This window comes from Vulpes lagopus, chromosome 12 (genome assembly GCF_018345385.1).
Source record: "Vulpes lagopus strain Blue_001 chromosome 12, ASM1834538v1, whole genome shotgun sequence".
Classification (NCBI taxonomy): Eukaryota; Metazoa; Chordata; class Mammalia; order Carnivora; family Canidae; genus Vulpes; species Vulpes lagopus.
In genome coordinates, this window is record NC_054835.1 from 81570667 (window position 1) to 81598065 (window position 27399).

General features: G+C 34.9%; 1 protein-coding gene across 1 annotated transcript; it reads left to right on the forward strand.

Moving 5' to 3' along the window:
* On the forward strand, positions 1-26980 carry LOC121474088 (odontogenic ameloblast-associated protein-like). Its single transcript, XM_041726891.1, has 11 exons — positions 1-101; positions 6590-6631; positions 7385-7481; positions 8029-8262; positions 9097-9141; positions 11265-11369; positions 12326-12373; positions 13142-13213; positions 13620-13783; positions 25099-25168; positions 26813-26980. The coding sequence occupies exons 1-11, from the start codon at positions 1-3 to the stop codon at positions 26978-26980; spliced, it is 1146 nt and encodes a 381-aa protein (XP_041582825.1).
* The last annotated feature ends 419 nt before the right edge of the window (positions 26981-27399 follow it).

The following is a 27399-nucleotide window of genomic DNA, read 5'->3' on the forward strand; positions in this document are numbered from 1 at the left end:
ATGGTGTTTGTTGGCCAGGGAAGGAAAAAGCCTTTGAGGGAGGCAAGTGAGGCAAATCCTGAAGAGGCTGACCACTGTGAGCACTCCCAGCAGCTAGGGCAGTAAGTCCTTCACTCCTAAATAGGGCTCTGGTTGGGGTATCACAGCGCCCATGACAGAGACTAATACAGAATTCTGAAAAAAGAAGAGTTAGATTTTTTTTTCCATCAATAATTCCAAAGGACAGGGTAAGGTAAGTATGAGTGAGCAACTGACCAACACCAGTAATTCAGACAGAATTTTTCCCAGAATTTCTCTGTGGAGCAGGATGACAGAATAGTATCTCACAGCAATTTTATCTACAAGTCTTCAATTCTGAGTTTATTATGTGGAATGAACTCCAGCATACAGTTCCCATATATGGTATTATTTTTCACAAACTTTATATTGATTGTTTTCCTACTTCTGATCCTTCTACCAATTTAGCTCCCATTTCTTTCCTTAACTCTTCAGTTAGACTTGACATTGAGTCTTATTTTCCAAGCAACAAATATCAGTTCTCCTTTTACTGTTCAAAAAGCAAGCAGGAAAAAAAAAGAGTATAGACATTTCTAAAATTGCTAGGGTGTGGATTAAGACATTACAAATAGAGAAACGCATAATTACAAATGACCACTGCTTCCCACCAAACTCTTCATGTAAGTTTACCAGAAATGAGGTAACAGATTCTATTATAGGAAAGTATTTAAATCAAGTCAGAGGTATATTTTTTGTTTGGAATATGAAAGACACTGCATTAGTAATTTTTGTATTGTAATATGCCTAGGAACAGAATGAGTTTCCAAAAGAAGAGTAATTTATTAAACAATATGTCACATTGACAAACACTTCAATGACTTTCAATATCTATCAGTGCTATAAGTAACATTTAATCTCACTCTGTAAAGTGTATTTTGGACTTTCCAAATCATAGGAATTCCCATGCAATTTTTTGACAAATACTTGAGTATTTATTAAGGGCCTGGCACTATTCTAGGCACTGGGATAAAATAGTAAAAAAAAAAAAAAAAAAAAAAAAAGATTCTGTTTCAATGCAATTATATCATAGTAATGGAAGGTAAAAAATAAAAACAAGTAATTATGGATACTACTAAAAAGAATAAATAACCAAATCAGTAAACAAATAAAGTAAACACATTAGATGCAGGCTTTGCAAAGAATTTAAGTGAGATGATATGACAGAGGTGACTTCTCTAGGTTGGGTAGTCTGGAAACATCCTTCTTGGAGTGACTCCTACATTGAATGACAAGAAGGCTTTGGCTCCTCAGTGATCATAGAGAGAGCATTCCAGACATGGATAACATGCAAAGGCCTCAAGGCAGGAATACATTTAATATGTTCAAAAATCAGAAAGAAAACTAGCATGGATTGGAGCTTGGGGAACAAGGACAGAAATGAGAAGCAGTGAAGTGAGAAAACAAAGCAAGAGGCAGATCACTGTGAACTTTGTAAACTGGAGTAAGTGGAAGAAAAATAAAATAAATGGAGTGGAAAACAAAAGAAGAAAAGAGTAAACAGATGGAAGAAGTCAAGGAGAAGGGAGGAGGAAAAAAAGAAAGGAAGACAAGACAGCAAACTTTTTGGAGCCATAAAATACCACCTTTATTGGATGCCTGGGTGGTTCAGTGGTTGAGCATCTACCTTTGGCTCAGGGTGTGAGTTCCACATCAGGCTCCCCACCAGGAGCCTGCTCTCCTTATGCCTGTGTCTCTGTCTCTCTCTGTGTCTCTCATGAATAAATAAAATGTTTTTAAAAAATGCTATTGTCAGAAAGCATAAAATCTGGTTAAGGAGACAAACTCTTCATGTAACAAAAAGACAACCAACAGAATTCTGAGGAAGAATTAAATCAGACTGGGCTGGGGTACTACTGCCCTTGACTGGGACCTTCACAAGAAGTCCCATGACCACAGCATGGCCTTGGCTAGATGTCAGGGGGAGAAAGGCAGAAATAATGGAAAGACATTAATCTCACATCAAGTTATAGGCCACACTCTATGGAATCACAGGCAGTTCACAGTTTTTCAGCCCAACTTTAATTGTGTCTGGCCTCTCAACTACTCTGAAAGTCATGGGTCTTTACCTTATTTTTCTTATTATCTCTATTACTGAACAAGTTACTCCTGGAAATTATACTTTATTTATTTTTAAAGATTTACTTAGAGAGAGAGAGAGAGAGAGAGAGAGAGTATCAGTGGCAAGAGTTGACAGAGGGAGCAAGAGAATCACAAGTAGATGCCACACTGAATGTGGAGCCCAACATGGGGCTTCATTTCACGACTCTGACATCACATTCTGAGCTGAAACCAAGAGTCAGAAGCTAACTGACCAAGTCACCCAGGAGCCCCCTGGAAATTATACTTTATAGTCATAATTCACGTGCGTGTACCTACAAATCTGAAATATAATAAAGTTAGACTCATAAAATCAAGCAAGAGCCATGAAGCTAGAATGTTTTGCCATAGTGGACATGTGATGATTAATATTCAGCAACGTACACTGTTAAACAGAAGGGGCATTTTAGTAAAGTCTCACAGAAGTTAAAAGTAAACACTCTGTAATAGAAAAGACAGTGATTGACAGCTTGCTTATCCTCCATATTTATTGCACAAATTAATAATAAAGAAATTGTTAGAATCACCTATCGCCTTGATTGAGCTGACATTCACTATTCAACTCTGGAAATATATGAAAATACTTTCATTTCTTATCATTTTAATCTGTTAATTATCTTTGGAATTGTGCTGTCTCTCTTCTCTCTGGTTAGGCAGCTTGGTGCTTTGGAAAGACTACTTGATTAATAATCAAAAGACCTGCACACTAGCCACAATTCTGGTACTTTTTTGACAGTGGAAGAAAAATTAGTAATTTCCATGAAGCAGAAATCAAGTCTGTTTTATTAAGTTCTCAAAACCCATTAAGGACATGGATACAGAAGTTACACAATAAGTATGTGTTGTATGAATAAATGAATGAATGAAATTGCTGAATCTTCTGTACCTCAGCTTTCTCATTGAAACATGGTAATAAGTATACTACGTACCTTGACATGTCATTAGAAGTTCCTGAAAAATTAGAACTCATGCAAGAAAATCATTTTTATTATAAGCAGCGCTAAAATTCAAACTCTATTTTCTTGATCTGCAGAATATTGACCTACGTCACAATGGCTCTCTGCAAGCTTCTTAACTGATTTTTCAGGTTAGTTGAAAGGGGTAAAAAGCAGAGATAACACTTTGAAAGGACTACTATATAACCCATTGTTATTTGTGCTTCATCATCTGTTATTGGAACAGAGCAAAGGTAAGGATCATTTTAATGGTACATAATCCAACAGTCATATGTACTTGGCACTGTTGTGTGTTTTTGTACTTTTATTTGAATAAAGGGTGTCTGGTGTTCTGGTAATCAAACTAAAACAAAGTAATGAAGTCACAGTCACAATATCTGCTTCAGGATTTCCTCCTTGTAAGGTCTCTTAGTTTAAGGTTCCTGTGTCTTAATCCATACAGATTGACATTGCTCTGGATGTGTGTCACCTTTTTCTCCTCTGAATAAAGAAACCTATTTATTTCACAAAAGCCATGGAATAACCTACAAGGTGAATGACATTGAACAAAAAAATGAAGAAGTCAACATAGCTGAATGGGAGAAAGAGACACAGACAATATCCACACTTTGACTAGTAAGAATTAGATGAGAGCCCTTGGCTACTTCCCCTCTTGCACAAAAGTAACTTTGCCACCAATAATAGGAGCTATCAGATAGGAAAGCATAGGTTGTTCATTTCCATTTCAATATACTATATAACTGAAGAGTTTCAGCTGCTTTTCTTTAAAATACTCAAGTAATGGAAAATAAAAACAAAAAGAAAACAGTAACAGAAACCTCCTTTCAACTACTTTAGATTTGAAGACTGTAGCTAGGTGAAACTAACAATCCTCAAGATAATGTTTACAGTGACTATATTTTGGCTTTGCAATACAGTTCCTAGCTTCTTCAGCACTTGGCCTTAACAACTTTCTGGCTCAGTAGTGTCTAAGACCCCACACAATGCAACAGAAAATCTCCAAGACTGAGACCTTAATGGTATACTAAATTTAATCTGACATTCAGAATAGACCAAGTTCATTAATTATAAATACATGCCATCAGGCAATTTAGAGCCACCCTTCTAGTTCATCCATTCAACCAATCTACTGGATTTTCCAGACAACAACTGGTTACATTAGCCACTCAGGTCTAGTTAAAATCTGCAATAACATCTGAGGCAGTCTAACTATTTGGCTAAATTAAAAAGAAACTTTCATAAATCTTGGGAAAGTTCCTTTCTAACAGATATAAAATCCTGATTGTGGCTATGCTGCTTTAGTAAAGAAAGGGGTCTTATTATGTTTACTATTCCTTTTCTTTGTTGCTCTTTCTTTTTTGGTTATGCAACAAATAGCATATTCATTTTAATAATAAGCCTTGCAAATTCAAGAAGTTTCTCATCCTACTAAGAATGACAAATTTATTGAAAGGCAATAATGTTTTCCTGCATGAATAGCTGCCATTAGTTGCTCAAGATTAAATTAGCCAAATAATTCTTTCAATGGAAATTAACTGATAATATATGGCACCACTTATGATCTTGGACTATCTACTAGAATGGGGTCAATACTAACAGCAAAGAAAAACAAGACAAATGCCACACATACTATGAAGAAAATTTAACAATGAAGTACACATCATAACAGCTATATTTTAAATGCTAAAATCATATTTAGCAAAAGACACTTTTTAAACACAAAATATTCACCACTCCTTTTTAAAATGTAGGCCATCATGCTTTTTATTCATTATTTATTATTTGTTAAATTATTTATTCCAACCAACATGATCATATGGGACACATATGCTATAGATACATAGAAATTTAGCATTTTTTAAGGATTTCATTCCATAGGTAGACAAACATATACTGATATTTTCAAGGTTGAACTTAAATAAAATTAGTTCATATTTACTCAGTCCAACACTGACAAATCAAAGAATCTTAACTTCCCTGAACTAGGTTTTGAAATTTTGTCTTTAAAAAAAAAAAGATTTATTTATTTATTCATGAGAGACACACAGAGAGAGAGACAAGAGACAGAGACATAGGCAGAGGGAGAAGCAGGCTCCTCTCAGGGAACCCAATGTAGGACTCATTCGATCTCAGATCCCAGGATCACGCCCTGAGCCAAAGGCAGGCGCTAAACCGCCATTAGTCCTTGAATAAAAGCTTAAAAGTTACTCTATTACTGTATTCATTTTAAGGACAATAAAAGGAGCAGTATTAAATTATTCTAGAGGATTTAGTCATAACCGAAGCAAAAACCAGGAATGATCACAGGGAAACATTTCTCAGAGGATAATGTAATGATATTACTAAAAGTGTGGGAATCCCTATACCACCTAGATGATTAGGAAAGGGGTTATTAGCTAAGTCATTGTCTGAAACCCACTGAATCACTGGTCCCTTTGAAAAATGATTGGTCATTCTTTTTTAAAGATGGGTTTTTAAATTTAAGAGAAGCTTCAAGCAGCAGAGCTGAAAGATTAAAAGAACACAGATCTTGCATGGGTCTAGATTTCTCTACTTAGGCAAAGGATTGAGGTAAGATATCGAAATCTTTGTTTTCATAGTTTTAAGAACCCAAATCAGTCAACTCTGCAGGATAATCTACCAAGGTCACCCTAAATGCTTATATAGATTAATAATATGAATTAGGATGGGAGCTTTTACATCTGGAGGACAAAAGATAATATGTTTCCACAGGTTGCACTATTTATCAATATTACAGTTTCATTTTATAATCTCTTTCCCTGAGTCAGAAAAATATTGACTCAGTTGCTCAGTTTAAATATATTTTATGTTATTAGACTTTTAAATGAACTTTTATCTGTTATCGGACTGCTATTGTCAGATCTTTATTGTAGTATTTTTACTACTACATTAAATACACATTAAAACTGTTTTCATAATAAAGACCTATTTCACTGACTCTAGTCATGGGTCTCCCATGATCAGAAGGACCCATTTCCTTAGCTATAGAACAGCACAAGGGATGAGGCCATCTTGTTCATTAACTTATTTAACTATATCACATACCACCAAATGAATCATTTGGTCAAGCTAAAAGGACAAACAAATAATTCTGGTTTTTATAAACCGCTGCTCTGAGAAAAAGAATAGGTTCTGTTACAGATATTTATAAATCTGCCTTTTTTATTTTAAATCCTAATATATAAGTATTTACTATAGAATTCACTCAACTACTCTTCTGACTGAACAATACCAACGAATTATTGTTACCATGATTTTTACATAGAGGGTATATTTAAAGCTCAATTTCACAACTTATTTTCTAGATATTTCATCTGAAAATGAAAACCATAATTCTTCTTGGGCTACTAGGAGCCACAATGTCAGCCCCAGTAAGTGATTTCATGGTACAACTAAAATCATCGTGTGAAACCTTTAACAAATCCTCTTTGACCATCTCATTTTTTTTTTTTTTTTAGCTTATCCCACAGCGCCTTATGTCTGCAAGCAACAGCAATGAGGTTAGTTTCAATACCTACAACAATCTCTCCATTTTGTTTTTGTTTTTGTTTTTTAAGGGAACCCAGTGAAGAGACAAAAACATTTATTCACTAGCTCTCTCTCTCTCAAATAAATAAATCTTAAAAAGCTGGGAAGCAGGGCCTGAGTGGTTCAGTTCGTTAAGCAAGGTAAGCATCCAACTCTTGATTTCAGTTCAGGTCACAATCTCAGGGTCATGAGATAAAGCCTCACCTCAGACTCCACTCTCAGTGGGGCGTCTGCTTGAGATTCTCTCTTCCCTTCTCTCCCTCCCCTCATGCCAGCACTCTCTCTCTCCCTCTAAAATAAATAAATAAATCTTAAAAAAAAAGAAAATCTTTGTTAATTTATCCTGCATTCCTATCCACTAGCTCTTACATCCAAATGCATTTCCAGTGCTCATGTTTATTTGGTATACCAGGTTATTTCTGGAATATTATTTTGCTCCCCATGTAACTGTAAACTCTTTAAAGGCTGAGACAGTGTCTCGTATATCTTTTTATTCTAAGAGCACCCAATATAGGTGTATAGAGGTGTTTAACAGCTTAAAAATTACTGACTAAACCACTGGAATGGGCTGAAGTTGTGCAATCTCAGACCCAACAGGGGAGAGGTAAATTCCAATCTCTAATCACTGCAATTTATACAAGCCTAGTGAGAAAATACCCCTAGCAGGAAACTGATGGATCAGCCCTGGCTTGTTCTGTATTTGTAGTAAACTTTGTTCTTAATAGTTTTAGCATGTGTAACCATCTTGTTTTCATATCATCTTTCCTTTTCCAGTTACTTCTGAATCTTAATAATGCTCAACTTCAGCCACTACCATTTCAGGTACCTCGATAATTATTTTAAGAATATCTTTCAACTGCTTACTTCTTACAGTACTTGGTAGAGAACAAAATGTTTCTTGATTTCATTTCTGAAATTTCCATTTTTAAGGTTATAGATTTATCCCATATATTCTAATGACCATTTGTTTGAAAACAAAAGTAAACTCTGTAATCTGATTAACATTTATTTATTGAAAACTTGCTAAGTGCCAGGCACAAATTCTCACAACTGTGAGACAGTTAAATGAACTATTTATACAAAGTCATACTCAGTTGTTAAAATATATATATATTTAAAACCAGTCTGGCAACTGCAGAAAGCACACTCGTTATCCACTTGATTCTGCCCCATATTTTTTATGACCACTGGGAATTTAGCATTGTTCGTGCTATTTACACAGCTCATATGCGCTAAGATGCTGTCCTTTTTTATAATGCAGCAATGGAATTACAGAAATTATTTCATTTTGAATTTTTCTTCCTCAGACTGATTTTAAATTCTTTTTGAAATGAAAGATAAATGCTTCCTTTCTGTTATGTCCTTCCAGGGCCCATTTAATTCATGGATTCCTCCTTTCTCTGGGATTCTACAACAGCAGCAGCAAGCTCAAATTCCAGGGCTCTCGCAATTCTCTTTATCAGCTCTTGATCGGTTTGCTGGACTGTTCCCAAACCAAACACCTTTCCCAGGACGGGTTAGTTTTGCCCAAGGAACCCAGGTGGGACAGCAGGACCCCTCACAGCCTCAAACACCACCACAGACCCAGCAGAGCCCTAATCATGTAAGTTGGGCCTCCTGTTGTTCTGGGGAGAGATAACACATGATGAATGTGAAAATGAGTAGGAATCAGTTTTAAAATAAGACAAGAGTTAATGAGAAAATTTATTCTCATAATTTGTTCTACCATCACTGAAAGTACTTTATCTTTTCTGATTTCTACATGAAAAGTACCATTTAAATCAGCTATTCTATTGTAGCCACAAGTCAAAAGTGTTAAAAATATGTCTTAGAAAAGATAATTAGGGAAATTTAATCTTTAAAGAAGAAACAATTTACATTAATGATATACATATAATAGATAACCTTTGTTGTCATAAAAGTCTTTAATAAAAATTACAAATGTGTATGGCTAGGTGTAAGAAAAAGCTCTGGAATTTTATGTTAAAAAGTCAAATATAACTGGGGTGTCTGGGTGTCTCAGCCAGTTAGGCATCCAACTCTTGATTTCAGCTTAGGTTGATCTTAGGGTCGTGAGGTCCATGTGTGGAGCTCTGTGCTGAGGGTGTAGCCAGCTTAAGATACTCTCTCCCTGGGGATCCCTGGGTGGTTCAGCGGTTTGGCACCTGCCTTCGGCCCAGGGCATAATCCTTGAGTCCTGGGATCCAGTCCCATATCAGGGTCCCCGCATGGAGCCTGCTTCTCCCTCTGCCTGTGTCTCTGCCTCTCTCTCTCTCTCTCTCTCTCTCTCTCCCCACCCCCCTCTGTCTCTCATGAATAAATAAATAAAATCTTTAAAAAAAAAAAGATATCCTCTCCTTCTCCATGTGCTTGGGCACTCTCATTCTCTCTCTCAAAAAACAAAGTCAAGTATAATTTTTTATGCCTTTTTTGGCAGGTTATGCCCTATGTGTTCTTCAAAATGCCTCAAGAACAAGCACAGGTAAATGAATAGAATACTATCACTCCTACAGAAAAGATGGCTATATATACTATCCAATGCTTTCTTTTATATTTGAGAATATATATACTATCCAATGCTTTCTTTTATATTTTATCTCTGACTCCTATAGCACAGCTATGAAAACTAATTATCATAATTATATCATAATCATAATTATCACTATCTAATACCGCTATTGCGAGGCTGGCATCACTTTGTTAATGTTAGGCTCACTTAATAACTCCTGAAGAAAGGACAGCTAAGGAGAGTCCCCAGAACCCCTGAGTTTCTGAAGCATGACTGCATTGGGAATTAAGAGCTCACTAAGCTGTAAGTCATGGTCCCTTTGCATGACATTTGTACTGGCATTTGAGAACTCAAGAGAAATACCATGAGCTGACTTTGCCCCACCCTACATTTCTTTCAAAGGGAGATGCATTAAACTGATAAAATATGATGGAGGAAAAAAAATATGATGGAGGTATGAAACACTTGCCACATTATTTGGTAGAGCATTCTGCTCAAAATATTTCCAGGTTCTTTTACATTTTCAATTTAATTTCATATTACAATCAAATGGTGGTGATTTCCATTAAATAAGAGACCTGAAAAAATGAATTCCAACTAGTGTGATCATGAGAGTAAAATAGAAAACCCTCTCAAGATTAGTTTCACTTAATTGACTTCATAATAGACTAGGTTCAAAGAAATAGGGACATGCATAAATTATTCACCAGCAGAATACTGATCATTTCATAAAAGATTACACCACTTGGTTCTCATGTAATCATAATTATGTATTTTTGTTCCATGCTCATTATAAAATAAAAGTTACTCCTAGACATTACGTCATTCTATGCCAGAGCATTTAGAGAGGTAGGTATATGGTAAGTGGGATTACTTCATTTTAAGGATCAGTGAATTAAATCTAAATGAGATTAAATTCCCAATCCTGATGCAAGTAAATAGCTGAGTTGGAATATAATTCTTCATCCTTCCTTTAACCACTAAACTAATGGCTCTCCACCCTGGCTTTGCATTAGAATCTCTGGTGTAATTTTGAAAATTACAAATGCCTAGACCCTACCCACACCTAATGAATCAGACCTGATGAGTAGGTCACAAATATGATTATCTACTAAAATGCTGAAAAGGCGATTTTAGTTCTTAGCCAGAAGTAAAAACCACTGCATAAAATGTACTTCTCAAACCATAGTTGTTTTTTTAACTCTTATGTTTAATATAGTCTCTTACTTAATTATGCAAGGAAACAAAACGTACTAAACTCTATGTATGTACTAAGATCCTCATTTTCTATAAACACATATGTATGTTTAGACACACGGGCATAAATGGAAGCCAATACATGATAATATGGGTGGTAAAGTTGCAGGTGATTTCTTTTGTTCCTTGTCCATTTCTGGATTTTCCGAATACTCTAAAAATGCTATGGATTATCTTAATAAAATGGAAATTATTAAAATCAACAAATTATTGAGGATTCACTCATTATCATAGAACTTTTTTTTTAAGATTTTATTTATTTATTCATGAAAGACACAGAGAGAGAGAGGGAGAGACACAGGCAGAGGGAGAAGCAGGCTCCATGCACCGGGAGCCCGATGTGGGACTCGATCCCGGGTCTCCAGGATCGCGCCCTGGGCCAAAGACAGGCGCCAAACCACTGCGCCACCCAGGGATCCCGCCTTAGAACTTTTAATACCATTCCTATAGAATACTGATTCTCAAAAAATATAGGGAAAATGTCCAGTAAGTCAGACATGACTTCTTAGGTATTCACAAAGTAAACTATACGTAAAGTTTGTATATAAAGTACACAATTTGTGTACAAAGTCCAAGGTGCCCTTTCTTAAAAGCATATTATTTTACTACTTCTTAATGTGTTTGACCAAGCAACCTTGAAACAAAGTCCAGTGTCATGTGCAATATTAGTTATTTCTTAAGTTTGACAAGGACAGCTTCATGAATTATTTTGTTTTAGATACAAATATTTGTTACTAGATATAAAGCAATTTTAAAATAATACTGACATTAGAAGATATTTTTTAAAGGTCTATGCTGATCTAAAGGAAGCTCTCATCTACTTTTCTGTTTACAAATAGATGCTTCAGTACTATCCAGTCTACATGCTCCTACCCTGGGAGCAATCTCAACAAACAGCCCCACAGTCACCTCCACAAACAGGACAGCAGCAATTTGAGGAGCAGGTACTACTGTTTGATTTTAGTCTGAGAATAGAGGAGATATGGTAAATTTTCAAAGAGACTATATGAGTATATTTACAGCAAAAGCTCATCAGCCTGAACTGATGGTCACAAAAAGATATAGTGTGTTCTCCTCACATATCACTAATTTGGAAAGACTTGAAGGCTGGATTTTAAAAGAATGAAGTCAGTGAGTGGACTTCAGCAAAATCAGTGACCAAAAGATGAATCATCTTGGAAAAATTCTAACTTTTAAAAAAGCTATCAGCATCCTTCTTGTTCTATTTACATATGGTTATCATTAAGAAAAAAATTGTTTCCATGGTGGAAGGCACCCATGATCACTAGATACAATTAGATAACCTTAATACTGAATTTTGTGGAATTCTAGAATTCTAATATAACCTCCGTTGGCCCATACATAACTAGATTTCATTTAGTTAGAATGGAAAAAAATTGAATAGTTTATCACCACTCTAAAACCAAATTATGCTTCAAGTGATTGGTAGTAGTAATTCTAATTATTTTGTATTAATTTAAAGACAAAAGGAGAATTTTATTTATTTTTTATTTTGTATTTTATTTATTTATTCATGAAAGACACAGGGAGAGAGAGAGAGAGAGGCAGAGACAGAAGCAGAGGGAGAAGCAGGCTCTATGCAGTGAGCCCAATGTGAGACTCGATCCCATGTCTCCAGGATCATGCCCTGGGCTGAAGGCAGCACTAAACTGCTGAACCACCTGAGCTGCCCAAAAAGGAAAATTTTAACCTAGAAATCATATGGTATTAAAAGGATGCTTGGTAATTTAACAATAACCTTTACCACCTAGAACATATGAACTTTAAAATAGGATTTAATATAATATAAAAATATATATAATTTTAAGTAATAATTTATTATAGACTTATGACAAAAATCATCACAGCAAATCTAACATATTTTCCAAAAATCTGACAGATGCCATTCTATACTCAGTTTGGATATGTTCCAGTACAAGTAGAACCTGTAAGTAATGCATACTTTTCATTTAAAAAACAACTAACTTTTGAAACAACTTGCTGTGTAACGTATTAAATCAGTGCCCTTCAGACAAAAACCATCAGGAACACACCTATAGTTGAACAAAATTGGATTTATCTACTCATTGCAATGAGGGAGGACCCACGTGGGGAGCTGTGGGGTGTCTCAGTAGGATGGTGACTGGCTGTTCAAAGGGCCTGGGTTTCTGTCAGGGATTTTGGGGAGAGTTCAAGGAGTAATGGTTCACTCCGAATCGAGTATTCTCAAGAAGTGATGGACAATTGTATGGTTGGTAATTAAACAATTCTTACCTAGAACATAAGAACAGAGGGAGGCAAAGACTCCCTGATTGGTAATGAAGGAAGGGTTACTCAGATTATCCAGGATATGAGGATGCCTGCTATTTTTTTGGCTTGCGTAGTGACCTTGCTTTAGACAAGATCACAAAGTGGGTTTTTTTGTCGCACTTCATCACGTGCAGACATGACTCTGTCTGATGTTGATATTCTGTAGGATTGTAATGTTTGACAGAACTCCAGGGCCTACCAGAGAATGTCCGGTAAACTCCCGACAGCACAAGCAGAGTTGTGTGTCTTATGTCAGGAGCTCCTTTTTCTCAAATCTAAATGATTATTTTTGTTTTTAAGAAACTAAAATTGAAGAAGTTGGGAATAGTGTAACTGCCTTGGATGCAAAACCCACAGATTTTATAGAGGAAAAACTTAGACTTTTTTCAACTTTCCAATGTTACAGGTTATGCCAGGAGGACAGCAGCAATTAGCCCTAGATCCCGTCCTAGGCACAGCTCCTGAAACTGTTGTGATGGTAAGATCCTGTACCTCACTGTGCTAGCTATCAGAGATCAGCAACTGGCAGTCTACAGGTTCCTGCACTATTGTTCATCTTAATGGACTTTATTATTGTTTTTCCATCAACAATTATTACTCCTTCCACCTATAATCTTTTATCGGTCAAGATTCAATTTACTCAGTTCATCAATTATTCACTACTTTATATCAGATACATTCCCAGGAATTAAGAGACATCCACATTTGATGATATATATTTATAGTCATTCTATGATAGATTATAATCTAAAAGATTAATAAATCATTTACTTCTTAAATCAATGTTTTGCCTTGCATCTCAATCCTGTTGCTTTATAGTCTTCCTAATTTTGATCTTGTATTTGAACCTGTAACCACTTTGTGTTCTTTCTGATTCTCCATAGCCAGCAGGAGTGATACCATACTTACAAAAAGAAGTGATAAACTTTAAGCATGCCAATGGAGGAATTTTTGTTCCTTCAACCTCACAAACACCCAGCACTACAAATTCTTTTGCTCCTGCTATTGACCCAACTATTACCCCAGAGTTGATGGAAAAGAAGGTAGAGTAATCAAAGATTTGTTTTATGTAAGAAATTGTTATCTAATAAAAAAAGAACTTGTTATCTAATAGAAAATATAAAGTTACTGCTTAATTTATAAGATTCAGTCATAGAAATAGTGAGAGTTAATGATATAGTAAAATAAATGGTCTTTACCTTGAATAGGGAGGTCAATAATTGATTATTAAGAATCAATTAATTAGAATGTAATTTAACTTTGATTTAATAAGAGCTTCTTATGAATGTCCTTGTCTCACTAGGCCAAGACTGATTACTTAAAGGAACCGTAAGACACTGTCTTAATCATTCAGAGTTTTTGGTAAGTATCTGCCAAAAGGCATGCATTATGTTACAGGACACATCCTAAATCAAAAGAGAAAAAAAAAACAGCTGTCAGGGGAACTACTGAAGAGGTCTTACCAAAATGAAACAACAATAACAAAAATTAGTGATTATATAGTTCTACAAAGCTAATAAGAATTGTAGGACTTTAGTAATTCTTTTTAAAGATAGATTGATTGATTGATTGATTTGAGGGGTTAAAGGGGCATAGGAAGAGAATCTCATGCAGACTCCACACTGAGCCCAGAGCCCTATGCAGGGCTCATTGTCATGACCCTAAGATCATGACCTGAGACAAAATAGAAGTCTAACAGACTGAGCCACCCAGGCACCCCAGGATTTTAGCAATTTTTTAAAAAATAAAAATAAATTTCTTAGAATCACGTGTGCCTATGCGATAAATTTGGTATAAACTCTGAAAACACAAATAGTAAATATACTAGGTTCATGTAAACACATTCTACAAACACAATGTAGAGCCAGTTCTCCTAAATCATCACTTTACCTTGCAAACTAGAAGTTGTCACAATGCCAGTATATCTGTATTAGACTGGAATGAAATAAAGTCTCAAAGTGATAAGAAAAATTGCACAATCACATGGAAATTGAAAATTCCATGATTCTCATATCAAACACAACCTTAATTAACTACCTGTCTTAATGGGCCAGTTGGCTGTGGGGCACATAGGTGTTTGATAGAAGGGGAGGCTAGGATAGCACCAAGAGGTAGAAAATATGCACTAAGAAGCAAATAATTTGGCCTGAAGGGAAAAGTAAAAGGTAAGAGTGTTTTGAAATATCCTCGCTGCTGCCTATGAGTCTTTGTTGATTCCTTCTTCTATGAAAAATGAACCTCAGCATTCTTCAGTTAAAAAAAAAGTCTATAAAAGTACAGAGTGAATAGATTATCACCTCTTTGGAAAAGTCTCTCTTCTGTGACATTTTGTACAATGCAAGTCAATTCAAGTTATTTAATCAGAAATACTAGGATTTCTGTATAGTGTGACCCTCATTCTATGTGACAACAGTGCCAGAAGTAATTTTCTAGTTTTTATTAAGCATTTTGGAAAATATCTAGGAAGTGTTCCAGAAAACAGTCTAATGGCATTAAATGCACTCTTATCTTATTTTTCAGAGAAAAAGTTATGGCAGTGCCTCGGATATCATTTCAGGCTATTTGATTCCTCAATGCTAACATCAGTTCTTTGAAATATACAAAATACTCTTCTCTTGAAATTCTTTTTACTTATAGTTTTACACTCTTTAAGGAAATCATAGAAAATAATACAATCATATAAGTCTTGTCTTTACAAAATTATGCTTCATTTCAAATATCCTATCATTGTATAATCTAGAAAATAACAATGAAAATAAAGCTAATAAAGATGGATCAACTAGATCATTGTATTTGTAATGTATTAAAGATAGCTCTGGAAAATGAGAATAAAGATACGTTGTTGTTGGATTTACGAGTGTGGTGATTGTGACTAATGAATTGAAGTATGTACCTTTGACATACCATCTTATTATTACCCCCAGGGCCCATTCAGCTAGACTCCTAATGCACTTCTCCTTAGAATCAAAATTATTTGGTGGCAGATATCACGAAGTGCATGCTCCCAGTGAGACATAGCTAATAGAGAGATGGCTATTCTCACCGAAAAAATAGATCCCTAATATGTACGCTGGTTTGAGGAAGCATCATTCTGTACAGAATAGGGCACAGATTTCAGATTCCATCAGATCTCATTTTCATGTGGTTTTGAGCCTTCAGCAAGTCTCAGTATTCCCAGGTGTAAAATAGAGATAACAATACCTATCTTTTAGTACTTGTGAAGATACTACATACATGTAAGATACCTGGCCATACAAAGTACTCAGAAAATGTAAATTTTTCTCCTTTAACTTGTGACTATGGAAGTACTAATTTCTCAGCTTTGGAGCTTCAACTGAAATTCTGAGAAAACTGGCATTTAATATGCTTTACATACTTGTATGCAGGTGTGTGCTGACGTGTGTGGGGGTATGCACAAAGAAAGAAAGTCGAATGTATAAATGAATGAATACATCAATGTTAAGCATTAGGTGGTTTAAAACAAATCTGGTTAATATTCTAGGATTTAAAGTTGATCAAAATTCCTAGAATCATACCTTCTCCAGAATTTAGTGACATTAGGACTCTGAAAACTGCTACTTTCCCTATGGAAGAGCAACCCAATAATCACCTATTCTATTTTCATCTTATTTTTTCTCCTTTTCCCCTAAATTGGTGAGTTGGATATAACTCTGGGTGGCTAACTGATCTTTTAATATTGGACATGACATAAAGATTCACACATCAAGATGTCTGCTAAAGCAAGTATTCAGCACTTAGGGACATTGTGTCCCAAAATTCCAAGAGTTCACAAGGTCACTGAAAAAAATTGCATGAAGTAATTCATGCTGAGGGTTTAAAAAACATTCTGGAACATAGCACACATTCAATCTTTTTAAGGAGGAGGAGAAAGAAGACAGAGACTAAAGAGAAGAGATGAGCACAACATAGCTATTCTGTTCAAGGGTGCAGTGAAGAGAAGCAGGACTCAGAGAAAACTGAAAAAACTCTAAGCATCAAACTAAAATCAAGTTAAGAGTTTTGCAATATCATGGGTTACAATAATAAGCACTGAAAATATGAGGTGGCATCCGGGTCATTAGGGGCCCAAATAGAACAAAAAGCAGAAGGAGGAACTTGCCCCTTTTTTCTGCCTCACTCCTTGAGCTGGGACATCTCATTTCATCTTCTCTGCTTATTGAGCTGGGACTTGTAGCACAGGTTCTCCTGGTTCTCAGGCCTTTGGACTGAATCTGAATTACACCATCAGCAATCCTGGGTCTCCAGCTTGCATATGGCAGATTGTAGGACTTCTCAGCCTCCATATCACGAGTCAACTCCTCATAATGAATCTCAACAAAGATATACAGATACAAACACAGATATATAGTTCACCCTTGAACAACATGAGGGTTGGGGTGCCAACCCCCCACACAGTAAAAAATCCACAAATGACTTTGACTTCCCCAAATCTTAACTACTAATAGCCTACTGCTGACCAGAAGCCTTACTGATAACATAAGTAAGGCATATTTTGTATGTTATTGTATTGTAGTTATTGTATTCTTACAATAAACAACAGAAAAGAAAATGTTATTTTAAAAATCATAAGGAAGAGAAAATACAGTTACAGTACTACTATAAAACAATCCACATTTAAGTGGACCCACACTGTTCAAACCCATGTTGACTGAGGATCTGCTGTAGATACAGAAAACAGATATGTTATACTGGTTCAATTTCTCTGGAAAACTCTTACTAAAACACTTTGGATTCTTTTGAATATTTAATAATTTTTTCATTGTACGTTGACTTTGTAAATGATAAATAGCAGAGACTGCATTTTGTTGCATTCTTCCAAAGAATGTTGCATTTTGTGCTAACATAGTTAATATGGTGGAGGATCCACACTGGTCTTGTGGAAGCTTTTTTTTTTTTTTTAACTTATTCATATATTCATTTCACTTTTAACTTCAGTGTAACTAAGTCCTATCAACATGGCCTTTATACCTATGGGTTGCCCTTCTGGTACTTGAATAGAAAAGTTATGATATTTATCAAGCTTCTCTAAGTTGATGGAACTCTAATTCCTAACTCAGTCTCCACGGCAATAGGAAGTTGCTGAAATCTCTACTCTGCTCTTAACTTTCCAGCTATTGTTTTTCCCTGGAATCCTTGATGTCTTGCTTTGCGTAGGCATATTTTAGTACTCAGCCAAGAATTTGGGAAGACTTTAAATTTCTATTTTGAGGTTTCCACCTCAGACAGTCCCTCTATTATGGGACCTCCCCACTCTGACATCCCCAAACTCTGTCCTCTGATATCTCAGGGACTATCATTTCCTCACTGAGGAAGCCCCCACCCCCATACCCTGCAGATGAAGAACGTCTATAAGGGAAAAGTAATATAAATGTAGATTTCACCTTTCTTGCTAGAGTTTAATTTCCTTAAGTTTCTGCCTTTGGTCACTCACCATTGCTTTCCAACTGGTGTTTTTCATATTATGTCCAGAGTTTATATAATTGTGTTAGCAGGAGGTTTATGTCAATATAAACTTTTCTGTCACAGAACGTGAAAGTCTGTATTCTGAATATTTTCCTTCATAAGTATCTTTTGAATAATTTATCTTCACTGTCTCTACCTTTCTGAAGGCCATGCTCATCTTTTATGAGGATTAATATTTACCACCTCCATATATGTTCACCCTAAAACAGAGTGATCATTCAAAAATGGAACTTTGACCATGCTAGCCCCTTGCTTAAAACCATGCAATACCCTCTCATTGGGTTCTGCTTAAACACCAAACTCTTTTAATTGGTTTAAAAGATTCATATTATTTGGTTCTGCTAATACATCAGTCATAAACCCTTTGATCATTACATTCCAACCAAAGTAACCCCTTCACATATAAAATATTCCACGAACCCTTGATATCTGAAATTTTACACTCTGAACCTCTGCCTGGAACATTATTACTCCTCTTTCTTTTCATTTTCATATAATATCATTTCTTAGGTCTTTACTTTTTCTGGTATATTCTTTCATAAATTACTTGTATTAACTTGAATGCCTGTTTTGTAGTTCTATCATGCCCATATTCCCTTAATCATTTCTGTTTACTTGTATTTTCTAATAAGCTATAAGTTCTAGTAAGGCATTTACAGTGCCTTTGCTACTGAGTACTACAGAGCGATTTCCATAGTGCCTTATAGTTACAGGAAAAGAAATGCCTAATAAAATAGTAAGTTAATGACTATAACTCAGTTTGAACACAACCTGGTTCTCTCCAACAATAATTTCATAACTTAAATAGTAAGAGCCAACCGCTGAGAAGTCCCGTTTACTAATTCTCCGAAAAAAAAAAAAGACATGAAAATGTCACCAATATACTTTGTATATCAATCATATCAATTTCTATTAAGAATCCTGTATATTTGATAGGTCTTAAAACAGTGTTTAGCATTTGCCTTCAAAAGTGTCCAATCATAAAAAAATATTTTTGTGGCTGATCCAAAACTTCCCTTGCTCAGATCAAAGTGTATTATCTTTTTGAAAATACAGTTACTATTTTAAGTATATAAAATTAAAAGACTATCTTTGTTATATAATGTAGCCTTATGTCCAAAGGAGTTGGAATGTAACCTCTTCTGATATAAAAACAGTTTTTAAAATAACAGATTATATAACTATTTAAAATCTCTACAGCTGCCTTGGAATTCACTAAGTGAATTTTCCCCTAATTCATTTCATGTTACTTATGTTATGGTTAGGAACTAATCCTTCATTCCAGTTATGCAGTTTACTAGATTTGTGATCTTAGGTATCTAACTTTTTTGTTGTTTTCTTTCTTTTTTTTTAAGAGCTAAACTTCCAAGCTGCACTTTCCCAATCTGTAAAATGGGGATAATTACATAGCTTATCCCATAGAGCTATTGTAGATATAGCATATTTCATGTAAAGCATTTGTTAGCTTCTAGCACATAAGCATTTTTGACAATGTTACCTTAAATAATGTAAGCTAATAAAACATTTTCTAGCTTATACTAGGATCAAAATGATCCTTTAGGATCCTAGTATAATTAGAATCTCTATTAAATACAAAAAGCTTCTCATAGTTTAATAATTCAAGGATAAAAATAAAAGGGGGAAAATTCTTGAAATTCTGGACCATACATGGTGATCAGGTATGTACCTCAAAGAAACTAGCAGTTCAAATTCAAAACTTTTGATTTCAATACATTGCCATATAGAAAATATAATTTTTATTTAAACTTTTAAGCTAGGAGGTAAATAGGAAAAATGTTGTTACTGTTCTTTTAATGCTGAATAAATGGGTGGTTATAAAAGGTTAAATGATGTATTAAGTAAGTGGAGAGGCATGATTCAGATCCTGGATTTATGACTCTACAGGCCACTTTCTTAATCTCTGCATGAAAAACATGTGTCAGGGAAAAATGTCTATTCAGGAGGAACCACAGGCAGTATCTACAGAGCTCTGTATAGAGCAGGGTAGTAATACCGTGTTTAGGTTCTATGCAAACATTTTAGAAAAAGTGTAATACTGCATAGGAGATCATTAATTTTTAAATTTTGTATTTAACCAATATTAGTTTGATTTTGAGAAAAATAAGCTACATATTTTGTAGAGGGAAAGGGAAGTTTTTGGAATGGGCTACATAAGTATATATATATATATATATATATACTTATATATATACATAAGTAAATATATATGTATATATGATGGAATATGGGTATTTCCATCATTTGAGTCATGTGAATAATATCAAATTATTAATAGAATTTGGTATAAAATTTAAATTATGCTGATAAAACCATGTCTCAAGAGTTTAGGGACAGTTAATAAATGGAGATTTTTAGCTATTGGGCTTTGGGTTTCAAGCTATAGTATGATTGATAAAGAGCACAAGAAATATCCAAAGCAACTTCTGATGAGGCTAATTTGTTCACTCAATAAGTATTTCTTAGGCACATAATTAGTGCCATGGTAAACTAGGCCCATTCCAGGGAAAGTGTGGTGGTCATGGCGCTGTCTGGCCGTGACTCTGGCACTTGCTGGTGCTGACTCCAGGCATGAGAACTCTATGATCACCTTCCTTTTTAACTACCGGAAGTTAAATGTGCCATGGACATTGTGGAATTGACAACCACTCAGATTCTACAACACTGACATCTAACTTTTTTCTTTTGCAGGAACCCACAATCACTAAGGACACTTCTAGTTTGAATATATAACATTTACAGGGGCTTTGGAGATAATTCATATTGATTTGCAACCTTTCTCTTAGAAGGAAGATGTTACAGACTTTTTTTAAATTAAAAATTCCTCCTGAATACTGAATATGTACGCAACTTTATTAAAGGTTAATTTCTCACAGTTTTCAATGACCAGGAAAAAAAAAAGACTAGAAAGCCCTGAAGAATGTGCATGTATTGAATTTCTACAAACTTTGTCAGCCACAAGATGTGGAACAAGGTATTTCTGCTCTCTTATTGAGTTAATCCACTGATAAGGCTTCCCATAGTGTGGCTTAAAGTGTACATTCCCTTACCACGAATTCTAATCCTTGAATGAGAATAAGCCTATGGGTCCTTTTTTTTTTTTTTTTTTTTTTTTTTAATATATAACATTAACTGTTAAACCTGTTCCGGTAGGTATTCTCATCTCCACTTACCACCTCATCTGAGTATTATAATTGAAAAGGCACAGAGAGGTCATCTAGCCATTCCAAGATCCCCTCTGCTATCCCACAGCCTGTAGTCACTCCAACATCTCCTTGAATACCTGGAGATAAGTTTTTTTAACTTTTAACTTTTTTAACTTTTAAAAAGTTTTTCCTTACAGATTATTTTAATTTTTTTTTAATTTTTTTTAAATTTTATTTATTTATGATAGGCACACAGTGAGAGAGAGAGAAGCAGAGACATAGGCAGAGGGAGAAGCAGGCTCCATGCACCGGGAGCCCGACGTGGGATTCGATCCCGGGTCTCCAGGATCGCGCCCCGGGCCAAAGGCAGGCGCCAAACCGCTGCGCCACCCAGGGATCCCTTATTTTAATATTTTTGAAGTATAATTGACATATTAGTATCAGGTATAAATCTAATGATTCAATATTTGTATACACTGCAAGATAATCACCACAGTAAGTGTAGTTTCCCCACCCCCATATTAACTTGTGCAGTATACCGTGCAGTATTATTGACCGTAGTCACTCTGCTGTACATTACATTCCCATTACTTATTTTATGACTATAGACTTGTGCCTCTTGATCCTCTTCCCCCATTTTGCCCATCCTCCAATCCTCCTCTCTGGCAACCACCAAATTGCTCTGTACATCAGTTATTTTGGTTTTATTTGGTTTTGTTCATTGGCTTGATTTTAGATTCCACACATACGTGAAATCACACAGTATTTGTCTTTCTCTGCCTGACTTGTGTCAGCATAATATCCTCAAGGTCCATCTATACAAGATTTCTTCTTTATGGCTAAGTAGTATTATTCCAGTGTGTGTGTGTTGTCACATTGTCACATCTTCTCAATCCTTTTCCATCAATGGACATTTAGGTTATTTTCATATTCATATCTTGATGTATTCATTTTCTTCTGCAATCTGAGTACCCCAAAAATAAATCTAAGCTCTCTTTCACATGATGGCCTGTCTAGCTTCTGATGGCCACTCATAAACCTTTTTCTGGGGAAAACATCCTAGTTTCTCTTCCTTGGGTTACTCTTTCCCTTTGGATACTCACATGCTGAAGATATTGCAGAAGGATTTTTGTATATATAATTTTTGTTCTTTTAGGTAAAGATGTTTTCTGTTTATTAGATTTTGTCATTTGAATTAAGATTTAGCAGGTGGAAGTAACAGCAGCTTCTACGGCCTGAATTCAACCAGAATTACAGCTTGTTAGAGCTTGGTGAGTTGGTGTGGAGGGTGCAACCAGAAAGAGTGATTATTCCCTCCTGATACTGCTTGATTTCAAAATTCCACTACTTACATTCAGATTTAACTAACATATTAAGCCCCTATCCAGTTCCAATTACTATGTAATGTGCTTTCCCATACCTTTAGCTGAGGAACCTGAATATCTAAAGAACCTTGAGTATGCTTGGCAGGAAGATGTCTCAGTCAAAACTTCAGCTCTGGTGCTCATAAAACTATCATTTATGAAGTCAGACACCATGATCAGTGTTTTTATACATTTCATTTCACTTCATTACTGGTTCCAGAGATAATTATTTTTATATTCATTTTTTTAAAGATTTATTTTAGAGAGAATGAGACAGTAGGGGGAAAGGCAGAGGGAGGAGAAGAGAGTGAATCTTAAGCAGGCTCATGCTCAGCATGAAGCTGACAAGGGGCTGGATCCCTGGACCCTAAGATCATGACCTGAGCTGAAATCAAGAGTCAGATGCTGGGATGCCTGGGTGGCTCAGTGGTTGAGCGTTTGCCTTTGGCTCAGGTTGTGATCCTGGGGTCCTGGGATCGAGTCCACATTGGGCTCCCCTCATGGAGCCTGCTTCTCCCTCTGCCTATGTCTCTGCCTCTTTCTGTGTCTCTCATAAATAAATAAATAAATAAATAAATAAATAAATAAATAAATAAAATCTTAAAAAAATAAGTTAAAAAAAAGTCAGATGCTTAAATGAGCCACTGAGGTGCTCCTTGATATTCTTTATTTTCTTAAAATTACAACACTACCAAACATGCTTTCCAATAGGTTACAATCAATACCAATATATATTTACAAAATATTTTAATTATGGAAATTTAAGTTTTTTTAAAAAAATAAGAGCATAGGGCAACATTATGTGAAACAAAATGCTCTGAATATATGACACAAAAACTGAAAAGAAACCACAAATAGATGTATTTGGTAGCCACTCATCTGAAGTTTTGATGAAACTGTTAATGTTGCTTATTCCCCAATTTCAACATGTTGTGATACTTGATGAGTCAACCAAGTAATAACTGATCCCAGGGAGAGGCCTTCAAGCCACAAGCTTCTCCATTCCATTCACTTCTGAGTCTATAAAATAGCTGTAGTATTCCTGGGCCAGTCACTTCTCATTTCTTACAACATCCAAGAGAAGGAACGGGTTGCAAAACTTGAGGTAAGAGAGGTCTCAAATATTGTAAACTAAAGTAGATAGATAGATAGATAGATAGATAGATAGATAGATAGATAGATGATAGATAGATAATAGGTGATAAATAGATAACAGACATATACTGTCAAATGTCAAAATTAAAATTATTGAGACTGTCTCACAATGGTTACTTGAATTTGTAAGCTTAGTAATTAAATAATCATTGTGGGTATCATGCTTTATCACTGTACACCTGACAGCACCTATTATAATGCTTCATGCTTAAAATTTATTGTGTTTATTTATGTCTGTGAGGAATGTATGTTGTGCATGTGTGTAATATTGCCTATTCTTCCAATTTTCCTATAGAATTCTGAACTTCACTGGAATTTTAATTCCTTATCTCATTATAATTATAACATCATCTGGTATTTTTTTAATCCCAATTTGAATTTTGATCAATATGATCAAAAACAAAGACAGAGCTCAAAACTTGATTACATTTTTTCTTTTATATTTTATTTTTCTGTCTGATATTTAGGAAGCATTAAGAGGTGATGAAATCCCCAAATCACCTTGAAGCCACCCCAAAATAATAATAATATGAGCAACTGATATTTTCCTGAATGTGAAAGTTTAAATTTAAATAATCTTCAGAAAATTTTGTAATGTGTTGACCTATAATTGTATAAATACTTAATTGAGCTCATTTTTCTCAAAACTTATTATCAATTATAATGAATATAACAATTTGTATCATAAGATAAAGAGTCTATAATCAAAATATAAAATGAAATGTTTTGGAAATGTCCTTTCCCAAATGTCAAAAATAGATCCCTCTAAACAGCATGGAATTTTTTGGGTTGCCTGAGAACCAAACCAAATTTCTGTCACTTAAATTAATTTCATAGTCATTATTACATTACTTTGAACTTCCTGATCAGTAAATAACTGCTTACCCCCACACTACCATTCTCTGTATAAACTGAGGGCGTATTTCATTCTAGAAACTACTTTCATTAGCATATGCAGAGATAATTCTAAAATGATATATGAACGTTTGTTTTTAAAGGAATTGATGTAACATAGTTATAAAGTTGCAAAGTACCTTTGATTTTATCCAAACAACAATCTGCTCCATTAACAAATAGATGGATGCCCTAAGGTTAGGTGACTTGCCTAAAGTCAAAGAGTTGTTAGTAACATAATCTGTACTACAACTAGATCTTCCAAATTTATGCTAACATTTGGCCTTTCTCTTGACTTCTAGGACATTTCTGAGTAAGATGAGAGTTCTCCTTCTGATCACAGCCATCCTGGCTGTAACAGCTGCTTTCCCGGTAAGTATCCATTTCTATATTCCAGAGTATTTATGAATTGTTTTGTCCTAATTCATGAATCCCAGGAATATTTTTCCTCCACAGACTATATTTCTACTTTATAAACATGCCTGATATCTGCCCCTTTAACATGATATTCTAGAAAATACTGTAAACCATATATTGTTCAGTGCTTAATTCAATTTCATATAGCCTGATACAGTGGTGAATTTTAATCATTTAGAAAACATATTAACACTTTTCAGAAAAATGGTTACTATAATAATTTCTGGACACTCAAATTCTTGATTTTAAAAAATGGATAGTATAAAATAAGATTAGGTAGTAGATAAATTATGTCCTTCATAGACAACATTGTGTGTTTCATCAATAGGAGTTGAACTAATTTTACTGTTTGAGTTTTAGGTCTCTCAAGACCAGGAAAGAGAACAACGAAGTGTAAGTTACATTTTTACTTTTTAACACGTAAGATTTCTGTGTGAAATATCCATACTGTGGTTAAAATTCCTTTATCTAACGCTCTCAAACTCCAGAGTAAACCTTAAGGAGTTTAGGTATTATTAGCACTCCACAGAATAGACTTCAAGAATTTGATCTTTGTTTGTAAAAAGGGAATTATATCAGCATCTCATGTAACAGTGGGACCCAAACAAACTTGAATCACTCTGTGATAAACTGGGTTATGATATTTTTGTTAGAATTATCTAGGCTAATAGAAGTTCATAATTATTCATATCTCCACTCTGCTTAATTCTACAAAACTCATTCAAGAAAAGCTAAATAATAATATTTAAAAAAAAAAAAAAACTTGAGAATTAGGGGCAGCCCAGATGGCTCAGCAGTTTAGCACTGCCTTCAGCCAAGGCATGATCCTGGAGACCTGGGATCAAGTCCCATGTCGGGCTCCCTGCATGGAGCCTGCTTCTTTCTTTGCCTATGTCTCTGCCTCTCTCTTTCTCTGTGTGTGTGTGTGTGTCTCTCATGAATAAATAAATGAAATCTTTAAAAAAACAACTTGAGAATTAAGAGATGTGTATCAACTTTGATGATCCCACCAGTGACAAATTCATTAAAGAATTATTTTAGTTTAAACAATCAAAAATTTTTAAGAAAAAGAAAATAAAATTTGAAGGGGGGCGTTGTTTAGGGATTTGTTTATACTACTAGAAATCCTATTATCTGAAAGGAAGAGTAGTTTTGAGGTCAAAGCTATAAACAGTGTTTAAAGATACAGAAATTGATAGAGGTATGGACAGAAGACAGAGAGGAAAAGAGGAAAGAATGAAAAGAGATAAAGAGGAGATTGCATCTAACACAGATTTGGGTAAAGAGCTTATATAAAAGCAAAAGTAGAAATCTGGTATCACCTCATCAATCCTCCCATTCCGACCTTGTAGCAATTATTAGGAAAATTTGGCTATCAGTAGAAAGGTACAAAGATATAGTTTTCTTTAAGCAATTTCCTAAAGTTTTCTAAAATGACGCAAATTAATTAAATCCCTGTTCATAGTACACATAGAAAAGGTAAATGATCCTAGAATTTCTAAAATCTCTATTTAAAAGTGAAGATCCACATGTTAAAAGGCTATTTTATCTCTCTTAGTCTTAAAGAGTAAAACAAGTCTTTTTAATTTCTTCCAACAGGTCAGTGGGAGTGACGAATCACCTTTACAGTTTTATGGGCCCCCTTACCAATACCCATATGGCCCATATCCACCATTCCTGTATCAAAGATATCCATGGTTTAGATATTATTTTCCTTTTCCAATACCTCTCTCTGTCCCTACACCTACTCCTCCTAATGGACAGTAAATAAGAAAGGAAAGTCCCACTACAATTTAAGATGAAATAGTGGTAAGTATACCCAGTACAAAGCATGTTTTTTAAGTAGTTGCCTGTGAATTATAATGTATCATTCTTTTAAAAATGTTACAATGTTCCTACTTATCCCTTTAAGTTACAATTTGTTTCAATCTTTTTATCTGGTAGACATTGTTAGGTCTCCACTCAGAGTTACATACTTGAGTCTTTCCATGATCAAGAGATCAGGACAGTTTGAATATCTCATTTGCTATGATGTACCAGAAATAAATCCTTTCCTTTCTTACTAAAACATTTCTAACTTTTTAAACATCTTCTACTATCATCAACATTTGTGCTTATTTGGGCTAAGTCAGAGGTCTAAAGGAGTCAAAATTTCAACCAAAGTGGACATCGCAATAGATAAACTT